Source organism: Lissotriton vulgaris, chromosome 9 (assembly GCF_964263255.1).
Source record: "Lissotriton vulgaris chromosome 9, aLisVul1.2, whole genome shotgun sequence".
Classification (NCBI taxonomy): Eukaryota; Metazoa; Chordata; class Amphibia; order Caudata; family Salamandridae; genus Lissotriton; species Lissotriton vulgaris.
The window spans coordinates 281,462,461-281,486,519 of record NC_141697.1 but is presented as its reverse complement, the minus strand read 5'-3'; the positions used below and the strand labels follow the sequence as shown (position 1 = coordinate 281,486,519).

The following is a 24,059-nucleotide window of genomic DNA, read 5'->3' as shown; positions in this document are numbered from 1 at the left end:
GTTAATGTGGAAGTAAGCATCTAGAACGTCCAGGGCCATCAATAACCCCCACTTTTGTAGTGTAAACAGGGGTGGGGGCCACTTAGCAGTTCTGTATAACATGACACATTTGATCTGGGACTCCGGTGTCCAAGACACACATAAATACGACCTCTTTCAGTGGAAGGAAAAAATGGATGGGGAGATGGTGAGAAGGATGGTGAGAAAGAATGGATGTATGAACACACATGGAGAGATGGATAACGCTTGATCAAAATAGAGGAGGGTGACAAGATGGATAAATGGAAGGATGTATGATGATGGATGGAGAAAAAAGATGAAAGGATGGAGAGTAAGATGGATGGATGGATGAAAAGGGCAGGAAAGGATAAGATAGAAGGATAGTGAAGAAGGAAGAGTGGATAAAAGGAATGACGGAGTAAAGGAAGTACGGTTCGTTGGAAAAGACAGCAAGATGGATGATGAAAATAAAGAACATAAAGAAAGGAAAGCTATCTGAAACAAAAAGAAAGAAGGATGAGAAAAGGAAGAAAGGAAGTTCAATAATTTCAAAGTTACAATAGGGATAAGAATTTCACCAAACCAGTGATGGGTTTCCCCTTCCTCCCTGGCTTGTTCAGAGCTACTTAGGACATGGTCAAATGGGTGGTATTTCCTTTTTCTGGTACTCCTTGAGCCTGCCTGCTGAGAGCATAAAGACTCCTGAAAAAAATAGTTGCAACAATGTCTTGTAAAGGGTCCAACCATTGCAAACAGTTCTGACAAAAGTGTTCACCTCCTTTAGATTGATGATCGGTCTAAAGCTTCTTTGAAAACCAAGTATAGTATGGAACACACACCCAGACCCAGCTCCAAGGCAGAAATCGCTGGGATGGCTCCCTAAAAGGAACAATTCCAGAACTCCCAAGCACAGGCCAATCACTTCGGGAGAACCTGAGGAAGAGGATTGAGACAAAACTGAGGAGGAGGCATTTCCATCTTAAATTCTATGTCAAGTCCTCTTCAATAATGACCAAGACCCAAACCTCAAACATGCTACTACTACTTTAGAACTGAGGGGCTACATGGCAGTACCCTCCCTTATGCAGGAGCACTGAGATACGAGGAGGATTGTGAAGCTTTGGGTCAATGAAAACACCTCTACTCCTGTCTTTGTCCAAGAAGGAATGAGCCCTGAACATGAGAGGACTAAACAGAGGCTACTTGGGGAAAAAGGCATTACCAAGAATTAGCAGGAGGTCCAGGGTGGGAAGGGACACCCAGCCTCCTGTCTTTAGCAACCTACTTTACTGATTGCACAAAATATGTCACAAATAAGATGTTGTCCCAAAAGGGGAAACTCAACTAAATTATTTGTCTGATTTGGATCACTCTTTCAAGTACTTTACCGATGTTTTCTGTGTGCAACAAACATTAAACAAACTCCAATATAGTTGTTTTAAGGGTACCGAAAGCGATGTCTGAAAGGAACCTAAGCTGCATCTTAGGGCCTGATTCAGATTTCAGTGGATGGGTTACTCAGTCATAAAGGTGATGGATATCCCATCCGCCATAATATAAACTCCATAGGATATTATGGGATTTTTATTTTGGCGGACAGGGTATCTGTCACCGTTATGACGGAGTAACCCGTACGCTGAAATCTAAATCAGACCCTTAGTGATCTGAAGAATGGCCGAACAGCCAGACCCATCCTCAAGAGCTGAAATCAAAGCATGAAAATATCCCTTAAAAGACAGAGAAGACCCCATTGCTTGATAACAGATGACCCTATAGAGAATTTCTTAGAAATAAATACTAAAAATGAAGATAGGCCTCTATGACGTTCAGGAGAACTAGCCTAACACTTATCAGAAACCAAGCAATGTTTATCAACCAAGGACAAAGTTAATCCCCACCAGATGCAAGATAACAAGTATCAAGTCACACACCATATCGACTGTCCCACATTGTTTGATCTAACTTGCTTCCCCGAAAAGTCTTGGTATCACCCTCAAGTAGTCTGGTCTAACTCAGGGTAACGCATAGACAAGATGGAACACTTCCCTCATTCTTTGTAATTCCCTTTGTATTCTTTGTTGTTCCTTTTGTATTCATACTTTTGGCATGTATGTATGTAAAATCCAAATGATAAGAGCAAAGAAATTGACATAGAAGAAATGGTGCAAACAATCAGCTGAGCAAAATAAATTTTTGTTGACTATTGCATTGAAGAAAATGCAATTAAAAAACGTGTTAAAATTGGATTGAACAGTGTAGATAGCAAATGTTTGGGCTCTAGGATCAAATGTAACTGTTGAATGAGCATGTTTTAAGGTGGATTTATAATTCAAAGGGAATGAAGGAGGGCTCGCTGAAGATAAGAGAATCATCTTGAAGCAAATCTTCCTCATGTTCATCCAAGGGCTGCATTTTAGTCCTTGAGGAAAGAAACAAAAGCTTTTCAGGATCCTTAGATTCCCTCAGGAAAATTTTCTTTTTGATGAACATGAGACCCTGGCATGATGGACAGTCTTGCAAAAGACGTGTCTCTCTGTGCTTCTCAGAGGTGGAAGAGTGAGCAATAGCAGGGACTGGATATTTATGCAAAGGTTTCCTGAAGAAACCTCCTTCCTAATATAATGTTCCCGAGCCTCACTACTAGGAATCACATCAAAGTCTGTAGAAAAATCCAGATCCATTGCAGCCACCAAGGGATCATTTCAGTCTGTAGGGGGGCGGGAGGAATAAAAAGAGCAAGACCTGGAAAAGGGTTCTTGAAAACACTTATCATGGTCTCTTCATATGTGTACTTAAGGCCACAGGATAAACAGGCAAAGGTGGAGTGTAGGAAGCAAGTGCACAGCAGACTCCTGGAATTCAGGATCTGTGTTGCTGGAGTGCAGACCTGATGGTGATGTGACCTACATTATGAATATTAATGAGGTAGGTCGAAAATTGCAACTGACTACTTTTGGAGATCATCACATGGATGGTGGCCTTCTGGGTCCAGCAGACCACCGTATCTATGATTGCCTTTCAATAATTTATATTTTTAAAATGTAGCCTGTTTTCAGTAAAAGAAACAGGAATGCTTTAAAAAAGAAATGTTTACCTCGTTTGTTCAAGAGTTGACAGTTGCTTCGTAGACTACTGTCTACTCTTCAGCAAACATTTTTTATATTCACAGAGGGGAATGGCTCCCAAGGGGACCTCTTGCCTTTTGTTAATGACTTAACCTACTTTGATGCGTTGGTAAAATACCAGAAAAGCCAACAAAGTGGTAAAGACAGTAAGTGCACAAATTCTCGAAAGACTAGGCATTGTGTACAATGTGATTTAACAATCATGGGAAAGAGTGAATGAGATAAGCAACAGAGAGAGTTGGTGATGTGCACACCTTCCCTTCATTTTTTTTCTGTCCACTCCCCTCTCTCTTTACCCTTGTGTTTTTCTCAATCTGTACATATGTTCAGTATGCATATAGAGAGAGAGGGACTAGAAAGAAAATAAAACGAAGGGGAGCGAGATACATAGTGAAGAGAGCGAAAGCTACAAAGAGAGAACGAGCGAAAATGAGAGACAGAAAAAAGCAGAAAGTGAGAGAGAAAGAGGGAGCGTGAGAGATTGAGAAAGAGAGAGAAATGTTGACTCAGACTGTGAATTATCTGCTTCCCACTGTGACTCTACAAATGCAGTAAGCAGAGCATTTTAATAATAAATTAATAACAAACTACAAGCGCATAGAAAGTTTGAATCACAACAATAAAATATGCGTTCGTGATGAGTGTTCGATACTGACCAAAAAGCCAATAAAATCAGTGTTGATTGTTCTAAAAATATAGCAAGTAACATCCACAAATCGGTACGCACATACATTAGTGTCTTTATCTGATGTGAGTTGTGTGGAGGATAATCCATTTACATGATAGATAACTGTACATTGAAAATGCATCCTTTAACGAACATACATCAGAAAAGTATTCTCTGTCCTTGCCACAATTTTATTTGTAATTGAATGAATAAGAATTAAAACAGCACAGCCCACCTGGCAGCATCTTCTAGACATTTATTTAATAAAGGCAAAAATGTGACTTACCTGCAGCCGCTCCGGCTTGGTCCCTCGACGTGTCGAACAGTGTGATTTACTTTACATATCACTTACCGTGAGAGTTGACATTTTTAAACAAGCAAAAAATAACTATGCCAACAGCACAGACACGAATATTCTGAATATACATTACATGCATTGAGCAAACATTGAAGGGCATTTACTTTTCCCAGAATCTCATATTGTTTTCACCAGGTAATAGGGGCCATATGTACCAATCAATGAGGAACTGGCCAGTAAGGAATTTTGGGAACCGACCTTTGTACAAAGAGGTTGGTTCACAAAATTTCGAATCATAAGGGGTGGCAATTTGACCTGCAACAAAAATATTGATGATGTAGATTGCAAATTGCGACTCACTATAGTTGGAGGCAATCACAGTGATAGTGGCCTACTGGGGTCAGCAGATCAATATAACTATAAGCACTTTATCATAACAGTTTTTTTTATTCAGCCCATTTTCCTTAAAGGAAACAGTGCTGCGTTTTAAAAAAAAGGTTTGGATTTTTGTTAAAGATTGTTTGATAGTACACAGTGGTCCTCTGGACCACCACCAACTCCTCAACAAACTTGATTGATTGCAAAAAGAATGTATTTGGTCATAACTCCAAATCTGAGAGTTTTTGACAACAAAAATGCTTCGTACATCTGACCCTAAATTTCTAATTATTTTGACTTTCAAATGCCAAAGTTCATGAAAAATTATATTCCGTGAGGTGTATTTTTCAACAAAAATGATCACACAATGGAAGTTGTTTGATTATACATTGAGAGAGGGTCGTGTGATTGTTTAACAAAGGCCAGAACCAAGATGAAGACAAATAATCGCGAATGGATCAAAGGGAAAAGTGTATTTTAAATATAAATATTGATTTCAGTGGTTCTGCAACATCATTTCAATTGTCCCCAGAGTACAGACTAGGATGTTAATATGTTCATGTATGCAAGGTGGGCAGTGGTGATGCTGTAATGATACAGAAAGAAACAGATGTGGTGGTGCTTCAAGTGACTTGAGTGTAAACTTGCTGGAACTGTAAAAGGATGGACTTTTGAATATCTTGTGAGACCTTAAAGGGACATGATTTCTTTTTTTAATGCAGCTTGTTAGTTTAGGTTACAGATTAGCTCATTTTCCACAGTGTTACGACCCCAATGAACCTCTATTAAAAGAACACTTTAAAATAAAAACATTCTTTTTTGCAGTTGTAGGAATTCAGCCTCTGAAATCCTGACATAGTGTTTGTTTCATAAATGTACCCAGCTTGTATCCTTCAGAGCTTTCAAGATTCCCTGATCCATGGATGAGTAGCTCGTCCAGTCCAGGTTTTTAATTTGCACTGTTGAAGTTACGGTCCAGATTTTCTAATGTGATCTATAGGGCTACAAATCTAAGAATACAAAGCAAAACACATGGACTAGTTGAACAACACAAGTGTAACTGGCAAATTTGAGAGCTCCGATGTGGTTTATCCCAGATATGGTATTGAGAACAGTGGTTTAGCCATGTTTTGACGCAACTATTTAGTGGGGAAATTAGACAATCTGAAACTCCTTATTAAATTCAGAATTTTAATACTGAATTCTTGTGGAACATTTGACTGAAATTATCATTGTGACAATAGTCGATAAACCGGCAACATCTGCTGCTGAAGAACAAACTATTCTCCTATCCAGTCACGGAGTTTAAATTTTCAAACCATTGCATTCTAGAAAAAATACAATTACATGACCTCACTGCATCTTGAGTGAAAACTTGAAAGGGAGACTCTGAAGAGTACTGGAGTGACATAAAAATGTCTGGGCTGCGCTCTCTGCCAGATAAAGAAGGGATATCAAATGCATAAATGACAGGGAGGGCAATTTCTGGATCAAAATGTGGGGAGTAACTAATTATAAACCTAATCTATGATCTGAACTACGCTGTTGATGATATCTTGACCTGCTGTATCCTCAATTTTGCTGGTTCGACTTCAGTAATCCCCAGGCCTCCTCTAATCTTAAACCTGTCCATGTGCTCAAATTCTAACCCATTGCTCTTCCAATTCAGCAAATCTATTTCTTTATAACAGGAACTATAGAATGGGTTTATCACTGAAAAAATAGTATGCCCAATAATACTTTGTCAACATACTATACAGAATTTAAAAGCTACGCTAGACTCTTGAGGCAGTAGGGAATCTTGTTGCACACAAATAAATAAGGCACTCGTGATCATGGTAGCTTCCCTAGGCTGATATCCAAATAAATAGTATGCAATTGTTTTTTAATTACTTTCTCTCTTACAGCATAATGTGGCATGTGCGGATTCGATAAAGAACATATAATGCAAGACCTCATTTGAAGGAATGTTTCCACTGGTCTAGGACTTGCCTGCACACCATTTACTCAGATGATCAGAGCCATGCCACATTCTTAGATTAACCTCTGTCTATGTAAATAATTTATGATTAGCTTCATTTTAGGTCAATTTCTCTCATGAGCATCCTGCAAATTTGACATTCCTCTGGACAACTTGCACAAACATGCATCCCCCTGTAGTTAGGGCTCTCTATCAAAAATTAACCAAATATCTCACATTATTTAGTAAAGGTATGTCTATGTAGATTAAATCAGCACTGTTAAAAATGTTTAAACCTAACAAAATCTGTGCAGGGAATCACAATAGCCTTCTTAGCACTAAAGATGTTTTACATTCTTGTAGCCTGTGAACTTTTGAGGCAATAATTTTCTTCATCATAATCCTTTGTTCTAGCAAGTAGTTGTATTGTGTTTGCTGCGGATTGGTGGCCGCAAATCAGATGTTCAAGTCAAGACATTTGCATGGTTATTATTCAGATTAAATCTGTCAAGAGGTGAATGAGAAAGCTTGGAGGATGACATCCCTAGCTGTTAAATGACCCAATGTGTGACTTAAAAAAAAACACTAAGCAATCTGGAGCTTGTATACCAATAGCTAAATTGGAACAACTGTACTATACTTCACAAAATAAGGTTTAAAGATTAAGACTAGCTCCAGATCACCACCATGGCAAGAGATGCTTTTCCAGCTATGCAAATAGCATCATTTCATTAGTGGGGCACTCATTTCCTGGTCTTGATTTTCATACTACAAACAACTGTATTCTTGGCATTATATTGTAAGTCAAGTTCAATTGAAAAGTTTAGACTAAAGTACCTAGCTTATGAAAGGAAACCCAGACTGAAAACGTGTCACCCTCTGAGGTGTGGCGTATGCTTCAACTCAGGGTACCATGTTGCTCTTAGAATGTTGACATGTCACCAGACCAAATAGCTCATTTGATGCCTTAATGCCCACAATTCCATCAATAACACAACATAAGTCAAGCCATGTTGGTAGGTACTTACGGTCATTGCACTGCTTGCCCGAGTACGAGGTCATGGAGCAGTCACAGGTGAAACCTTCCCACTGCTGCATGCATACACCTTGGTTGGCACAGGAATCGTCTTGGCAGGTGGTGCTGGGACCTAGACCGGGAGCGGGTGGAGGGAGAAAGAGCAAAAGAAGGCCATGATAAGGAAAGGTGAAGGACCCCCCCAACGAGAGGCCCAGGGCAGCATTTCAGAGTTCCCACAAGGTTACAAGGCATGCAGAAGCAAGACAATATCATTACCATTCTCAGGCATGCAGGGTTAAGATTCAAGAGTAGGGGAGAGAGACCAAAGAGAGCACACCACAAAACACACAAACACACAACAGGAAAGATACAGATAGACAATGATGCCTATCCTGGATGCCTGTTGTGTGTTTTATCCATGCTTTTCACATCTGGCACTCACAATACACTCTTGAGTTACATCCCAATTGTTAATGCAACTACTAGTTATTGTAGTTTTTACTTTTGAAGACCGGCTGGGGAAGATAACCTAAAACACCATTTGGTGTTAGTCTAAAACCATGTGTCAGATGTTGCAGCTTACGGCACACTCTTTTGGGCCACTCACTAAATAATAACTTATAGTAACTCAGACCCCAGCAAAAAAGGCAGGGTCTACCATCAGAATGGGGTCTGAATCCACTTAAACGTTTCTTTTTTCATGGTTAGTCGTCAATCTGTTAACTGTAGTTAATTTTTCCACTTAATAAGATTAAAAGACTCATTTAGAAATAAGAAAATATTTTTTTTATTTGGACATAAAGAGCAACACTACATTAGGAATCTAATTGTAAGGAGTGACGCATGAAAGACCACTGCCTTGCAATGCATTCTGATTTGACGAGGCTTTTGTTGAGTGCAGTGTTAAGTCAGAATTGTCAGTTTCGGAGGATACTGGTCATGACTTTTTATATCAATTTGTAATGCAGAATTGCAATTGACTTCAATTGTATTCGCGAGTGGGATAGTGATTGGGAAAAGGGCTTATGTGATTCAGCTTGTAGGACAAGAGGAAAGCCAAGTGGTATGCAAGAGGCAAGATCGGAGGGGATATAACATACACCGTTCATGCAGCACAGAGCCGCTGACGTACGAGTCTTGGAATCAAGCGATCCACTCTAGATCACGTGATCCAGATCTGTCATGTTGCCCCAGTGCCAGGTGTTAGTAGCTCAGATGGTTATTATGTTCTCATTGTATTTAGGTACATGTTAAACAGTATTAGACCTATTATGCAAAAGCTAAGATAAATACCCAAACACAAGGAAAATTAGAGGTGTGGGTGAAGTACTCCCAATTATGGGGTAGCATCTAGAGATTTCAGGCAAACTCACTGGCTCACTGCTTATGACATCACTGTCTTACTACTTAAGCATCACTGTTCTCTCAGGTGAATTGCAGCCAACATATGAAATTAAGTTATGGCACTATCTTCATACATCTATATAAATTTGGTTGTCATTGATAGGGAGTTTGCTGTACAATATATTTAGGTTAACAACCTTAGTACAACACTGCATAATTTTGGCACATGATACAAAGCAAAAACATATTTGTAAAGAAAATGTAAACTCTATGTTTTCAAAGGCAGCTTGCCTTCATGCTAGTGGTGACCCCACATGATCCTTGTACCATACTGCCGGTTGGGCTTCTTAGTGCTATTTCACCTAAAACCTTAAGAATTATAACTCTGGTTCTACTGATTGATGTTTTGTCATTTTAGTTATTCAAATCTACTATATATTACTAAATTGATTTGGCATTTTTCTTGTGTTGTGTTTTCACTTTAGTACTGTTTCTGTGCTGCATAATTACCTCTAAATTAAGCCTGGCTCCTAGAGGATTTTGTGTCAGGCTACAAGAGGGTTAAGCACAGATTAATGCAATAACTTTGGTGGTTTATCCAGACAAGAATTGTGTAATTATTTGAGTGGGGCTTTCACCCCTCTCAACTAAAAACCCGATTTCTTATGCATACCATAGCTTTAAGTTAGAATAAAAACTTAATGATGATGATTTCAGGAGCCCTAGTCTGATGCAGCTACTGTCTCGCCGTTTGTGGGCAAGGAAATTGAGAATCTAATTTTGTGGATTCTTTAATGAACAAAAAGTATCCTTGACTTCCTCCTTTGAATCAAGCCATTTCTATGACTGTGGATTTGAATCCATTGCTGTCAATTCAAGTACTGAAGCTGAGATTCAGTCACTAGAGCTTAGTATTAGTTATTGAAGCTGGAATGCAGTCAGCACTGAGATAACGAGAGAAGGATTCAATTATTAAAACTATTCTTGAATGATTTTAGCTTTGATTAAATAACCCATGCATGAATTTAATGGCTAGCACTGTCATTTAGTGAATGAAAATGGTGACCAGAAATAGGATTTATCAACCTATGTTAATGTTCCTTCACTAAAACTGGCATTTTCAGAGGCATGCTAGTATTCAGCAAAAGTTTGAGTGGTTTTCGATGTCTGAGATTGTGATTCAATAACGGAGTATGGAAAGTATTAAGACTCAAGGCTGATATTTAGACTTTAAGGCATTTATGGCCAATATCCAATCATTTTTCTTGTTAGTCAATTTCTAAAGGTTAGACATCATTTGTGGTGTCCAAGGTTTACATCGATTATTCAGTGATCAATGCTTGGATTTAGTGTGTAAATTGAGATTCAGAGACTGAAATATTGATTTATTCATTATTGAAAATATTCTGACTAAGGTTCAGAACTTATTCATAGAGGAAATTATTCTGACTGAGGTTTAGGATATGTGGGTGAAACCCAGATTTAGCGACTGGGTCTGGGTATTGGTTACTAATAATGTGATTCAGAAGCTTAGGGTGGAATTCAGTGACAGAACCTGGATTGCATTTTCAATGCTTGAATTTATCTTAAGCTTGGATTCAGTGACTAAAAATGTAGGGATTTGGTGACTGTGCCAGCAGCTGAGATTCAGAAATCAGTTGTAGGGTATAGTAATCAATGTTGAGATTCAGGTTCCAAGATTGGAATTCAGTAGCCAAGACTGAGTTTCAGTGACTGGTGCAGTGCTGTTATAATATAAATTGCAATTAAAAGTCTGTGGTTAGGATTTAATGACTGACACTGCTGAAATCCAGTGCTAATGGCACTGAAACAGTAGCTCAAGCTACAATGTAATGTCTGGGGCCAAATCTCAGTCAATGAGGTCATGTTTAATTGACTGTGAACTGTGGGTGAGATTCAGAAACTGAGGCTGGGGTTCAAAGGCTGTTGCAAGGATTCAGTAACTACTATTAGGGATCCTGGCCCTTAGTCCCCACCCTGTTTTTGTGTGAACTTTCCCTCGTCAATTGAGATCTAGCTATTAGCTATTTTGTCTGATGCCCGATTGAGCTACCTGGTTTAGCTATAGGGGAGAGAGGTCGGGGATTCACACCTTGGACGTCACCTACCCAGTTGGTCTATAGACAGACTTCCTTTTGTCTCTCCTGACATCTCTTCCCGCATCCTCTCTCTATTTAAGTCTCTCCGTCTCTCCTCTCTCAATGTATTGCGACTGAACTATTTTGTCTGATGCCCGATGGAGCTACCTGGTTTAGCTATAGGGGAGATGGGCCGTGGATTCCCTCCTTGGTCTTCACCTACCCAGTCGGTCTTTAGACAGACTTCCTTTCGTCTCTCCTGTCGTCTCGTCCCGCATCCTCTCTCTATTTAAGTCTCTCCGTCTCTTCTCTCTCAATGTATTGAGACTGAACTATTTTGTCTGATGCCCAATGGAGCTACCTGGTTTAGCTAAAGGGGAGATGGGAAATAGATTCCCTCCTTGGTCGTCACCTACCTAGTCGGTCTTTACACAGACTTCCTTTCGTCTCTCTTGTCATCTCTTCCCGCATTCTCTCTCTATTTAAGTCTCTCCATCTCTCCTCTCTCAATGTATTGAGACTGAACTATTTTGTCTGATGCCCGATGGAGCTACCTGGTTTAGCTATAGGGGAGATGGGTCGTGGATTCCCTCCTTGGTCGTCACCTACCCAGTCGGCTTTTAGACAGATTTCATTTCGTCTCTCCTTGTTGTCTCTTCCCTTAGCATCCCTTTCTCACCTCCCCTGCCCCCTCCTCTACTTTTCTCTCTCCTTTCTTCCTCTCCTAAGGTATTCCCTATTTTTGATGTATTGTGTAATTGTTGATCTCTTTCTGTTACATTGTTGATTCTCATGTAAAGCGCTCTGATATCCTCGGGTCTAGCCAGCACTATATAGAACTCTTTAAATAAATAAAATAAATAAATAAATAAATGTTTAGGATTTAATGACTGTGGTTGTGAGTCACTAACTTAGGCTAGGGTGCAGTGGCTATGGCAGAGGGCAGGTTTGAGTATCTAAGCCTTGCATTCAGTGATCAGGGCTAGATTTAATTTACTAAGTAGTGGATTTAATGACTGCTGTTGAGAGTGAGTAATTGAAGGTTTCACTGAGGATGCAAGTCAGTGGCAAGGGCTGTTTCAGCGACTCAGGCAATGGTTAAAAAGCCCAGGTATGTGCATTGAAAATTTCACCCCTGGCCTCGAAGCAGGTTGGTGGCTGTGGATTTTAATACACATTTAGATTTCATGGACATATCATATTTTAAACAAAACTGAAAATGCAAAACTGATGAATATTTGGTACGGGGTCTCGCTTTTCTATAGCCATATAAACTGCAATGAACCCTGCAGAAAATCTAACTCGGGTGTGTCCATGCTTGGTCACTTAGTGCTGGGACCAGATTTAAGGGAGTGCAGGGCTTTTTAGTGTTTTCCTTGCATGCATTTTCATTGTTGAGTCAGTCGCAGAAAAAGGTAATAATGGGCAAACTGCTCACAATTTACTTAAACTTACAATGTGAAAAGAATGATCTGGCCAACATTCTGTTTTAGAGATCTTGTGAGACATTTCTGCCTCAAAAAAAGTCTCAGCGAGAAAAAAAAGCATGCGTATTGCATAGGCTTAAGATATATGGGTAAACATGTACACTTAGTGAAGCCAGTGTGTTACCACTTGCAGAAATCCCTATTCAAACTGTCAGGGTAGCCAAATGAAATACGTTTAATTGAATTAATCTAAATTGGAAAACTTTAATTAGCGTGTATCTAAAAAATCTGGCCTACATCCAGCCTTAGTGGAGCAAAGTTAAACAAACGTGATTAAAATCATTTGTGTTCAATGAACTGGTGTAAATCATCTTCACCCGTGAATAAATTACACCTTCTAACCACTTGCCAGCCACTACATCTCTCATCTCTTCAAATTATCGTCGTCCATATAACTATAGTTGGAAAACAGCATGGGACATACAATTTATTGGGGAAGACACAGGATCTGTAGTTGAACCACAAACACATGTTCACAACATGACGGATATCCCTTCTGCCATATTACAAGTGCCATAGGATGTAATGGACATGCAATATATATCAGACGGGACATCCACTACATTTGCGTCAGAGCATCTTGACCCTCAATCTCTAAATAAGGCCCTATAATCTTTGAAGCAAGTAATATGATCACATCTCTGTGCCTTGGCTCCCTTACCTGACATTTCAAACGCGTTTGTACAAGGAAAATAGTTCCCTGAAGAGCTACTAAAACAGTGAACTGCAAGGACATTGATGCAAACTATGTCTTTTTGTGTCCTTGTGGTATTAAATTTAAAAGCTGATTCTCGCCATTGCTGAGAGGTAAATTGATACAACCCTCAAGAATCCCCTTTCTTTGCTCATGCACAACTACAAGAACAGCGACAGAGAACAAGATGCACATACACAAGGGAAACACGTGCACTGAACATGAAGACAACCAGGAAAACAATAAGGTAAGTCAAAAAGCAGAATTCAGATACCTTCGGTTGTTGAATACTAAAAATTACACTGGCCCAAAAGTAAATGCACCATTGGTCTCTTGGGATACACAACAATAGTGTTCTCTTCCTGTATTTGCAACAATGTGACTGCACTGGAAATTGATGCCCATAGAAGGAATATGACGTTCTATGAAGAGGACAGTTTCATGTTTGGAGTGCACTACATTGTGCTTGTATTTCAGAATGATTTGCAAAGAGGAAACAATGTATTCTTTCAATAAGAGTGATAAACCTTCCTGGAAGGATTAAGACTGAGCTACTGATGATCTCAATGCACTCTGGATTTTAACTCTCTCTGAGAGGGTGAGTGTGAGAGAGTGAGGTCCACAGGCCCTTGTTCTTTCAGCTTGTCTCTTTCACTCTCTTGAGTTATTGTTTCACAAGGAAGAGCGATATAACCCCCTCTTGAAGTATTAATCCTTTGCTATTGCTGTCCGATGTGTGTCCGGATTTTGACTCCCAATACGAGAATGCGAGTCATAGAGTGTATCGGTGAGTTTGGCTATCCAAGAGACCTTATCCCCTCCGCTGATCTATTCCACTTTTTTACGCCTCCATTTGAGTTTTCTGAGATGACAAATGTGCTCTATTGGGAAATGTAGGTGACCTAATGGAGGACAGAGCTTTAACGCTTTGATGCTCAAGGCCCCTCTTGCATTGATGGGGCTGGTCTTGTAATCTTGTGGTTCGGTACCCAAAGAAGAGCACACGTTTCCAGGGATACAGTTGTGCCTTTCACCAACACCTGGCCACTGTCGGCTCCAACATGTTGAATCAGGGAGTGTAGATACACTGGCAATAACTTATTTTGCCATCAGACGAGGCTCAGCACCTGTGCCTCATGGAGGAAAGTTCTGCATTTTGAGACCTTCAAAGTGCATTTGATAATGGGATGCTGGTTGTGCCAAACAGGGCAGAGATAAACACTACTCTGTAATATATTGGGGGGAGCTAGAGCCATTTTTTAAGAGCCAGTCTTGAAAACAAGCACTGGTACGTGTCACTCATGCCAAGCCTGTTGTTTGAAGAACACTCGCAGAACAGATGTTCTTTTGTTCTAGGTCTCATGGAGTGTTACCTTAGGCAGCTGTCACATTCTCAGTAGTGGCCAAGTAGAGTTTTAGGGAAAATACGTGATGTTCCAGTACAAGGCGCTTATAGAGGAGACAATGTCCCATTCTCCTCACCTTCCAGATACATAAATGTGTGAAGAAAACTACGAAACTATGGTTTTCCGGTGCCACCCCAGCCCTACTGCTGCAGCAAGAATATTTAACATCTCTTCCACTTTGAGGGTTCATGGAAAACACTAAAACAAAATCTGTCCTAATTATGGGAGATTATGTTAAGAAATGTTGAAACTGCGCATGGTCAGGCCATATTCTTAGAAGCCGCCACCGCAGGGCTGTCAAATTTTCTTTTATTTGCTAAAGAACAGATCTACGGACCCCCGGGAACAGGGAGGGGGTGTGTGGTATGCATATGGATGAGCCCATCTTTTCTTCCTTTTCCAAAGATGCCTGACCGACTAAATGATTGGATGGATCTATGAATGAGACACTTGCAGTGTGCTTCATGCAGTATAACCCGCCTCATGGTCATGGTCCCAAACAGGCAACCCCAACCGGTGCAGTGACATGTGTGCAAACAGGAAGCAAGCAAAGCAGGGTAGCTGTGCAAAAGGAAAATCCATTCAGATGAGGTTAAACATATCTGGCGAGGTGTGGAGCGCAAGCAGAGAGTGCCAGTACCATGTCTGATGTCAGGTGGAGCCAATGAAGTCCTGCACCCCCTGTCCTTCAATTCATTTGTGACCCGAAGAGAGGTGGTACCTAGGGTGCTGGTCTCGTAGGTACTCGGCCAATGCGGATGTGCTATCAAATTATGAATTTCAAATAATCCACTGTGGGCAGAAATGTTTTATTGGTTAGACTTGTCCTTTGAATCACAGAATTTTAGCGTCCTGTATCAGGTGTCACCTTTGGACTGGGATGAACAATTGTAAAAGGAAAACAGGGCAGGACGGAAATTATACTCTAGAACCGACGTATGCCACCTCAGTCCTCCATTTTATGGTACTTGCTTCCGCCTCATAAGACAGCTCTCAAATAGATAACCACTGTGTTTAATAAAGAAAGGGTGGGTGGGTGTGATGATGGTGAATGATACCAGGGCCTATTTCACTGTGGCAAGAGGGATGGTGAACAAGAATTATTTCTGCAGACCTGACATACTGTTCTCAACTTCTTTATATAGCTCCTCTTGACAACTTTTTACTGCTTTCCTATTGCTGCATATCCCGGGCTTTACTATTGTCTACCAGATTTTCTCAACTTTCAATGGTTGAATGGGCCGGACAGCTAAGACACATCTGCAGCTTGCACACAAAGCTGGTACATTAACCTCTTCAGCTATGGCACCAGCCCCATGAAGACCATTTTTCAATAACCTCCTTTCAGATATCACTCAAGTCAATTAATCTTCGGATAGGCCTGTTTTAGATGAAGCTGTAAAAAAGAAGGCCCTTCTAAAAATTTGACTGGAAATAATCATACATTTTTGTTAAAAAGTATTGGAGTGGAGGGTAGGTTTCTTTTTGTGAAACCATGCATGAATCTGTAAGCTTTCATTCTACATATCCTTGATAACTGATGTCAGGAGTAAAAAACAAGGTGTGCTGCAGCCCAGTGTAGGGGCGCACTGTCAGAGCAGTGAGGAGGTGCTGATCTCCAGATTTGATGTGCATTGCCAGAGCTGTGCTTGTGGTCATGGTGCTGGTATGGCGGGGTTTGAAGGTCAGTACTGAGTTGCTTAGGCAGGACTGTGTTAGTCCCAGAACAGGGATCGCTGGCCGTGCTACAGAAAGGATTGAGATCAATTTGCTGAGCAGTGTGTAAATTAAGCCTGGGCATTGTTCGCAAAGTTCCACTACGTGGAACTCCGCATGGTGATCAAAAAACTCTGCCACACACGCAGAGTTCTGCAAGCGGCAGAGTGCGTTAGGTTGTGCAGAAAATACTGTTCTTTGTGTAGAGCTACGCGTATTGGGAAAAACCCTGAGTGGAGTGAAATTTCACGCCAAGGCCTAGTTTAAATCCTAGAGCTTCCGTAGCATGGAGCATCAATTTCAGTTTTAGGGTGGGTAACAGAGCTGAGGTGCTCCACACCCCAAAAGCAAGAGGTGATACAGGTCAACAATGAGGTGGGCTAGCCGAGCTGTGTGTGGGTGCCCTGTACAGAAATAGAAGGGGGGGGTTTGTAGATCAAAGCTGAGGTGAGTTGACAGAGACATATGTGGTTTTCAGTAATTAAATACTGGGATGTGAAAGAGGTCAGTTATTAGGGGCTAATCGACCTATGTGTGGAAACTAGTACCCAAATGACGTGGGTGCTTTTATTAAATGAGACAGCTTTTCTTTTGTAAATATATGATTCGCATATATTATTTTTCAGTCTTAGATGCTGTAAATAGCCAGTGCTAGCACTACTCAACTAAAAGGCATTTTTTTTACAATTGGACTTTACTGCCTCAAATGCTGGATAAGTCCTGCAAGATTTCAAACGTGTGGCCTGCCGTCTACACACATTTAGCAGCGAGCGCTTAACTCAATGAGCTATATTTCCAGAGCAGGATTTGGGAACACCTAAATAGCAAAGTGCACGACGAAAACACCTACATTGGCAGAACAGTGTATTTTTATCACATGTAAAAGTGACCTTGATGTCAGAAGGTACAGAGAGATAAATAGATGTCCTAAAACAACAGGGCAAAGCACAATTTCACCAGCTGCCTGTCTAGGTAGGTCCATGGAAAGAACGTGTTATTTTTCGCTACACTACTGGTTATAAAAAAAAACCCATGAAAGCCACATTTCCTCCAGCAGCGAAAAATGTTGACAACTTAATCGGACTTTCATCGCCAACGTTGCATGTTCTTTCTCGTGCTGTGGTCTAATGTAAGGCGATCCGTGGGAAATATACGGTGAAAGCAGAGCTCCCTATATTGGTTTTACAGAGAGACAGGTTTGTAAACAGCGAGCCAAGCACATATATATATATATATATATATACACACATATACATATATAAAAAATATATATATATATATATATATATATATATATATATATATATATATATATATATATGTGTGTATGTGTGTGTGTGTGTGTGTGTATATATATATATATATATATATATATATATATATATATATATATATATATATATATATATATATATATATATATATATATATATATACAGTATGTACATTTTCCAGTGAATGTTTACACTGCATCTAGGAGTCCTGCTTTGGTTATTGTGTTACTCTTTAGTGCAAACAATTGTCTGACTCCATTCCAATAGTTATACAGCTTCTACCCTCTAACAAACACAGATGCTTTCCCTCTGCTCTCTCAGGCGCAGTTCTAGGCTCTCTAATATCATGTTCAGATAATTTGATGATCCATGCTCTCTTATGTCAATGGTACTGTTAGTTCTTAACTTTGGACAAATAGTTGTCTTAACTCTTCTCTCCAGCGAACATGGTGTGCTCTTTAGTGCAAGCTTCTCTTAGCTCACCCAGTGGTTGGAGCTCTATTATCTACAGCAGTTTAGTTCAGTTAACAGGGCTGACTATGAAGTGCATACTATTCTTTAGTGCACACATCTGCAGAAGTTCTATACTATAGAGTGGCACAGTTTCCAAGTCTCCGATGATCGTTTCTTCTCTAAGCCTGTATCTAGCAACAGTGGAATCCTTGAGGATTCATCCCTGAGTCAGACACTTTTTAACACCTATGTATGCACATTGGCAAACCTGGTGAAATCTTCTGATCTCCCTCTCTTTCCTGAACCGATTACATTCAGTTGCTTTTTTCATTATCACCTGACCATGGCAGTGTTCTGGACTATCTTAGGAGCCCGCTCTCAGTGGAATCCAACTGGATGTTACAAAACAGCTTTCAGCTCAATCGAGCAAAGACTGATGTCCTGGTGTTAGGGAAACAGCCTCATTTGTAGTCACATGACAGGTGCCTACAATACTTTGTCCTTTTCCTGTGGTAAAAGCCTCAGCTGAAAAATCTTGGAATCTTGATGGATGCCGATCTCACTACGGACGTCTATGTCAAGAAACTGGCCGGATGCTGTCTTGGGCTTCTAAGAAGTCTTAAAAGGTGGATCTGGACCCTGCCTCTTACCACTGAAAAAAACAGTCCAGGCAGTCATGTTGCACCTGGACTATGGGAATATTTTTTATCTTGGCACCCCATCCTCTACCATTAGGAATATGCAGCTGATCCAGAACGCTGGAGTCCGGCTACTACTACATATCCCAAAACACCAATGAGTCTCTTCACACCTTTCAGTGTTACATTGGCCACTAGTGGAAAAACAAATTCAATTCAAGGCTCTTTGTATCGTATTCCCAGATCGATATACCTCAGACATTTGATCCAGCGTTACCACGCTTCCAAATTATTGTGTTCTGCCCATTCTAACTTAGCTATTTTGCCTAGTTTTAGAAGATCAACGGAGGTCAGCCTCCAAGACTGTGGATTGCTCTTTCTCTCCAACTTCACCACAGTCCTAACTAAGTCTCTTTTTAAAAAAAACAGTGAAAACGTGTTTTTTAAGTGCAGGTTGGCTTAGCTGTAGTTCTTTCATGGTACTCAGCCCAGCTTGGGGAGCTATGATACATATATATATCGGGAGCAAGGGCTTCACAGCTCAAAACGCGATGTGTTGGGTCGTAAAAAATAAACAAGATCTTGCCTGAAGTGCTGTGGGGTCAGTGCCTCCTTCTTTGCTGTACCGCCGCTGTGTGGAAGTCGGAAGTGGCAGGAGCAGTCAAGCGTGGATATATATATATATATATATATATATATATATATATATATATATATATATATATATATATATATATATATATAGATAGATATATAGATATACTTACATATATATGCATACATACATACATACATATATTTCTGTGCTTCAAGGAACAAAGTTTATTGACAGTCTAGCACATATCTATCAAGAAATGTTTTCAGCAGAATGCCTTTCGAAAGGGTTCTTTTCAAAGATTAACACTTTTGATTTGTAACCATCATGGTCTGAGCTTTGCTCTGGCAGAAACAGAGCTTAAATAGTGCTTCACTACAGAGCTCACAGAGGTGAAAGCCCTATTGATTAGCGTACCCCAATGCTATCTGCTTTCTGAAGGCCTTTCTCTAGTTCACACAGTTATACCAGCAGCTCTGCTCTCTTGTGCATTGAGGTATTCAAGATCTATTCCCTAGCACAGAGAGAGTTGAGCTCTCTTCCTATTGTCGAATGGTGCCTGAGGTCTGCTCTCGAACTCACAGCTTTGCTCTGATCTCTATCACACAGTTACATAAATAGTGCTGGTCTCCAGTGCTCACATCCTTCAAGTCCTGCTTCCAGGCACAAAACGATCTGTTGGTCCTGTTCTCTAGTGTACAAAGTTGTGTCAGCTTCGACTTTAAAAAAGAGAACAGTTGTTCTGATTCTGCTCTCTCTGGAGGGTGAGACTTTGTCGGATATGCGTCATAGTCTCCAAAAATATGGGCCCGTCACATGCACAGCGTATGAGCTCCGCTGTTTAGCGCTCAGGTGTATGATGCCGCTCTCTCGAAGATAGGCTCAGATCTGCTTCTAAAATCAAAGAAACATGGGTGTGCTTTGATCTCTACCACGAATGCCGCATAAGCTTTGCCCTCTACCACAAAAAGGTAAATGAGGTCTGCTCTGTGACACACGATAGTAAATGAGGTCAGCTCTCTCAGCGTTGGATCAGATCTCACTGGTGCATACGAACAGGCATGTACTTTGCCCTGTGCCACGCATGAGCTACTCTCTAGGTCACCAGGGTCCCTGGACAGGGGCGTAGCTACCATTGCTGCAACAGGTGCAGTGGCACCGGTGCCCAGAGCCCTGAGGGGGGGTCTGCTCCCTCAACGCGAGTCAGAACTCCCTAGTGCATACAAACATGCATGTACTCTGCTCTGCGCGGTGCATGAGCTGCTCTCTAGGACACCAAGGTCCCTGGGCAGGGATGTAGCTACCATTGCTGCAACAGGTGTAGTGGCACCGGTGCCCAGAGCCCGAGGGGCCAATGGAAACCAGTTAAGGGCTGTATTTTACTGCCCCGCAAGGAGACAAAGGGGCCATTTTCCCTGTTTGCACCAGGGCCCATAGCTCCTAAACTACGCTACTGTGCACTGCATCGGTTTTGGGCCACAACTGCCTGAACCCTGTTCGAAAGCAGGTCTGTTACACACCTACGTTTGACTCTTGTTCGTTCTGCACGAGAGCTGTCTTCCTATAGCATTCCGTTAGCTCTGCTGTAGAACAGACAGTGACGCACTACATTACTTCACGCAGCCACTTCTTAAAACGCGCACGTCGAAGGAACAGACTTCGGCGAGAGTGAGCGGTGGAAGCGCCAGGCCTTTGGCGCGCTTTCTTGCCCTTCAGCTGGAGGGGCCGCGCGGCGAGCAGCCCCGCTGCGCGTGAGTGGGAGGGGGAGGGGCGCGAGCGCGCACAGCGGCGCCGGCCGCCGCCAACAATGGAGCTTGATTTGTGGAGAGGCAGAGGGAGGAAGGCAAAAGGAGGCTCGGCAGGTGGCTGGCTATTTAGGGCAGCTGTTATTATCCCGACTGTGTTTTCAAAATCCAATCCGCAAATGATGGACAGCAAAATTAACAGGAGACCAAAGTGGAGCCCAGGCAGGCCGCTCTTCGAGCCAGCACTGCAGACAGGTACCGTACTACCGCGAAAAGCGGCGAAAGGGAAAGAGCGACAGCACTTAAATGCAAAAGTGCAGGCAAGCAGCAAGGGGGGTGGGGGGTGCACCCATGACCTGGCCGCTGGAGAGCCTTTAAATCTCGGTGGGATACCGTAATCTATATAAGAGGCGTGCTATAAAATCTGCGAGAACAGAGCCATTGGCATTTGTAGACCCTCCCCTATCTGTCAGGCCATCACTTCCCAGAGCATGTCACCTAGTGGGTTCAAAGCACAATGTTTGGGAGGCCAGGCATCCGGAATGCAGCACGATTTGAGGAATGCACACCACAGAGTTAATTTGGTTTTGATTTGAGTTAGATTTATAGAGCACAACTGTGGCCTGAATGGTATGCTGATTAAGGCTCTCATAGGAACAGATTCGAAAGAGTCAGACATGTCGTTAGGCCCTTCCTATCCTAGCAGCAAATAGATCAGAGGTGGATCGACTGCCGAGAAGTCGAGGTCGAAAAGGCATGGCCTCCTCCAGCCCTGGATTTCCTAATTTAGGAACAATTGGAGGTTGGCTGCGGCTGAACACAGAGGTCTCTGAGGCTCATAACAATGGGTTATCCTCCATTAATCCGCAGCTCGTAATGCGTGAAAAGTTTCCCTAAAAATAGCACAACTCCTCGGTTTTCAGGTTTTGTCCCCATAGAATTTTAGGGTGTTTATGCTGAACGTGGTAGACATATTGCTCCGTTCCTACACTTCCTAAGCCCCTCCAATACTCAAGTTGTTCAACACATGATTTTTTAGTGCATCTGTCTGACACTGCCTTAGCTCTAAAAGTCATCCAGTTTACCTCTGTGCTCAAAGTCTGTCACAAGGGTGAAGAATGTGAGAGGGTGGATGCTTTAATGGTGGAAACCTACAGAGGGAAAACTGACAAAGAGGGACAAAAATTGAGGAAATGCTTAGTCAGAGATAGAGGCCTTTTGGTGTCTGTGGTGACAAGAAAAAGCAGAGCTGTGCGCAGATTACAGGAGACTGTGGGTCTATGTATATTCGGTCAGATAAAGCCACCTCACAGTTCTGCTTAACAAATAAGGATTACACAGCCGCGGCAGGCAGTAGGAGTTCCTGCAGGGCGGTGACATGGTGAGGGGGAGGGGCAGGGTGGGGGGTAGTAATGTATGGATTACGGAGTTTAACAGGTAAGTAAACATATAAATAAATAAAACAAATTTCGTTGCGCGCACTGCATCGCATTTGGTGATGCAGTGCGCGCAACAAAATTAGTTTTGTTTATTTGTATGTTTACTTACTTGTTAAACTCCATAATCCATACATTACTACCTCCCACCCTGCCCCTCCCCCTCCACACGTCACCGCCCTGCAGGAACTCCTACTGCCGACCGCGGCTGGAATTACACATATTGCGCCTTATTTTATTATGGGTATTTACTGTTCTCAGTATTTGAGGTCTGCATAGCACAGCGCCTAGAGTGTGAACTTCACCCAAAAGCGCAACAGGGAACTGAATACAGCAGCAAATATACACATCCAGCATATGTGTTAGAAGAGAACCCTTACAGAGTGTCAGGGATTGAGGTGGATTATTTCAATGGTGCAGGTTATCATGGGTACTCCAGGGTAATCATGAAAGATAACAGGGCAATATTGGGTTAAAGCAAATCGTAGATGGGACACAAGGTCATTCCTTAAGATGAAAGTAAAACACATTGAGGATGAGAAAGAAGTTCAGTTCTTAGTATGAAAATAAAACATATTAAAGATGTGAAAAGAGATCAGTTCTTAAAATAGTGGTAAAACACTTTGAAGATCGAAAAGAAGATGAGATCTTAAGATGGGGCAAAACATTTTGAGGAGGGTTAAGTAAATCAGTTCTTAATAGGGGAATAAAACACATTGAGGACGGGAGAAGAGATCGGTCATTAAATGGATATAGAGACATTGAAGATGTGAAAGATATCATTTCAGAAGATGGCGGTAAGACACTTTGGAGATTAGAATGAAGATCAGCTGTGAAGAAAAGAAAAGGGTGAAACACTTTGAAGATGGAATAAGTGAATAGTTCTTAAGATGTTGGGGTAAAATGCTTTGAATATTGGAAATGAGATCAACTCTTAACATGAGGCTAACAGACTTCGAAGATGGGAAAGGAGTTTGGTTCTTAAGACGGTGTAAACACTTTGAAGATTGGAACGGAGAACAATTTTTAAGATGGGGCAAGACACTTCGAAGATGTAAAAAGAGATTAGTTCTTACGATGATGGCAAAACACTTTGAAGATGGAAAAAGAGGTCTATTCGTAAGAAGAAATGTCAAAACACTTTGAAGATGAAGAAGGAGATGAGTTCTTAAGATGGGGGCAAACACTTTCAGGATGGGAAAGAAGATCAACTCCTAATAGGGCAGTAAAACACACTGACAATGGGAGAAGAGATCAGTCTTTAAGTTGGGGTGAAAACATTGAAGATGGGAAAATAGATCAACCCTAAAGATGGAAGTATAACAGGTTGAAGATGGAAAACAGATTAATCCTTAAAATTGGGGGTAAACACTTTGAAACTGGAAAATAACATCTGTCTTTTTTGTGAAAAGTATGTTAGGGAAGGTGTGGAATGTAAAGGGAATGAAGGACATGAAAGTCTGAGGAATAGGGAGTCTTGAAGCATAAATGTTGCAGGCAGAAATGTGTTTTGTGTAGGACTCTTTCACTAGATGAAGGCAAAGAAATCAACACTGTTTAAGGAAAATAAAATGGTAGGGCCCTGGTAGATGTGTTTGGTGGTTTAATATTCCCCATGCGTGGCGTGAGGTCACTGTCATGCTGTTAGATTGTTGACGTCATCATTTTGCCTTTGCCCTTGTAATGGCTTGGATAATGCTCCTTATGCAATCTCCTGTCAGTCTGC

General features: G+C 41.3%; 1 protein-coding gene across 23 annotated transcripts in view; it reads right to left on the bottom strand.

The window, feature by feature from the left end:
• Nucleotides 1-24,059, bottom strand: part of NRXN3 (neurexin 3) — a 2,233,908-nt gene that overhangs the window by 938,818 nt on the left and 1,271,031 nt on the right. For all 23 annotated transcript variants that reach the window (XR_015299916.1, XR_015299918.1, XR_015299917.1 and 20 more), the window contains one exon: nucleotides 7,457-7,576. Coding sequence is in view for 18 of the 23 variants with exons in the window: in XM_086937585.1 (XP_086793711.1) it covers nucleotides 7,457-7,576 (120 nt within the window). In the remaining 5 variants the exon portion in view is untranslated. The remainder of the gene's footprint in view (nucleotides 1-7,456; nucleotides 7,577-24,059) is intronic.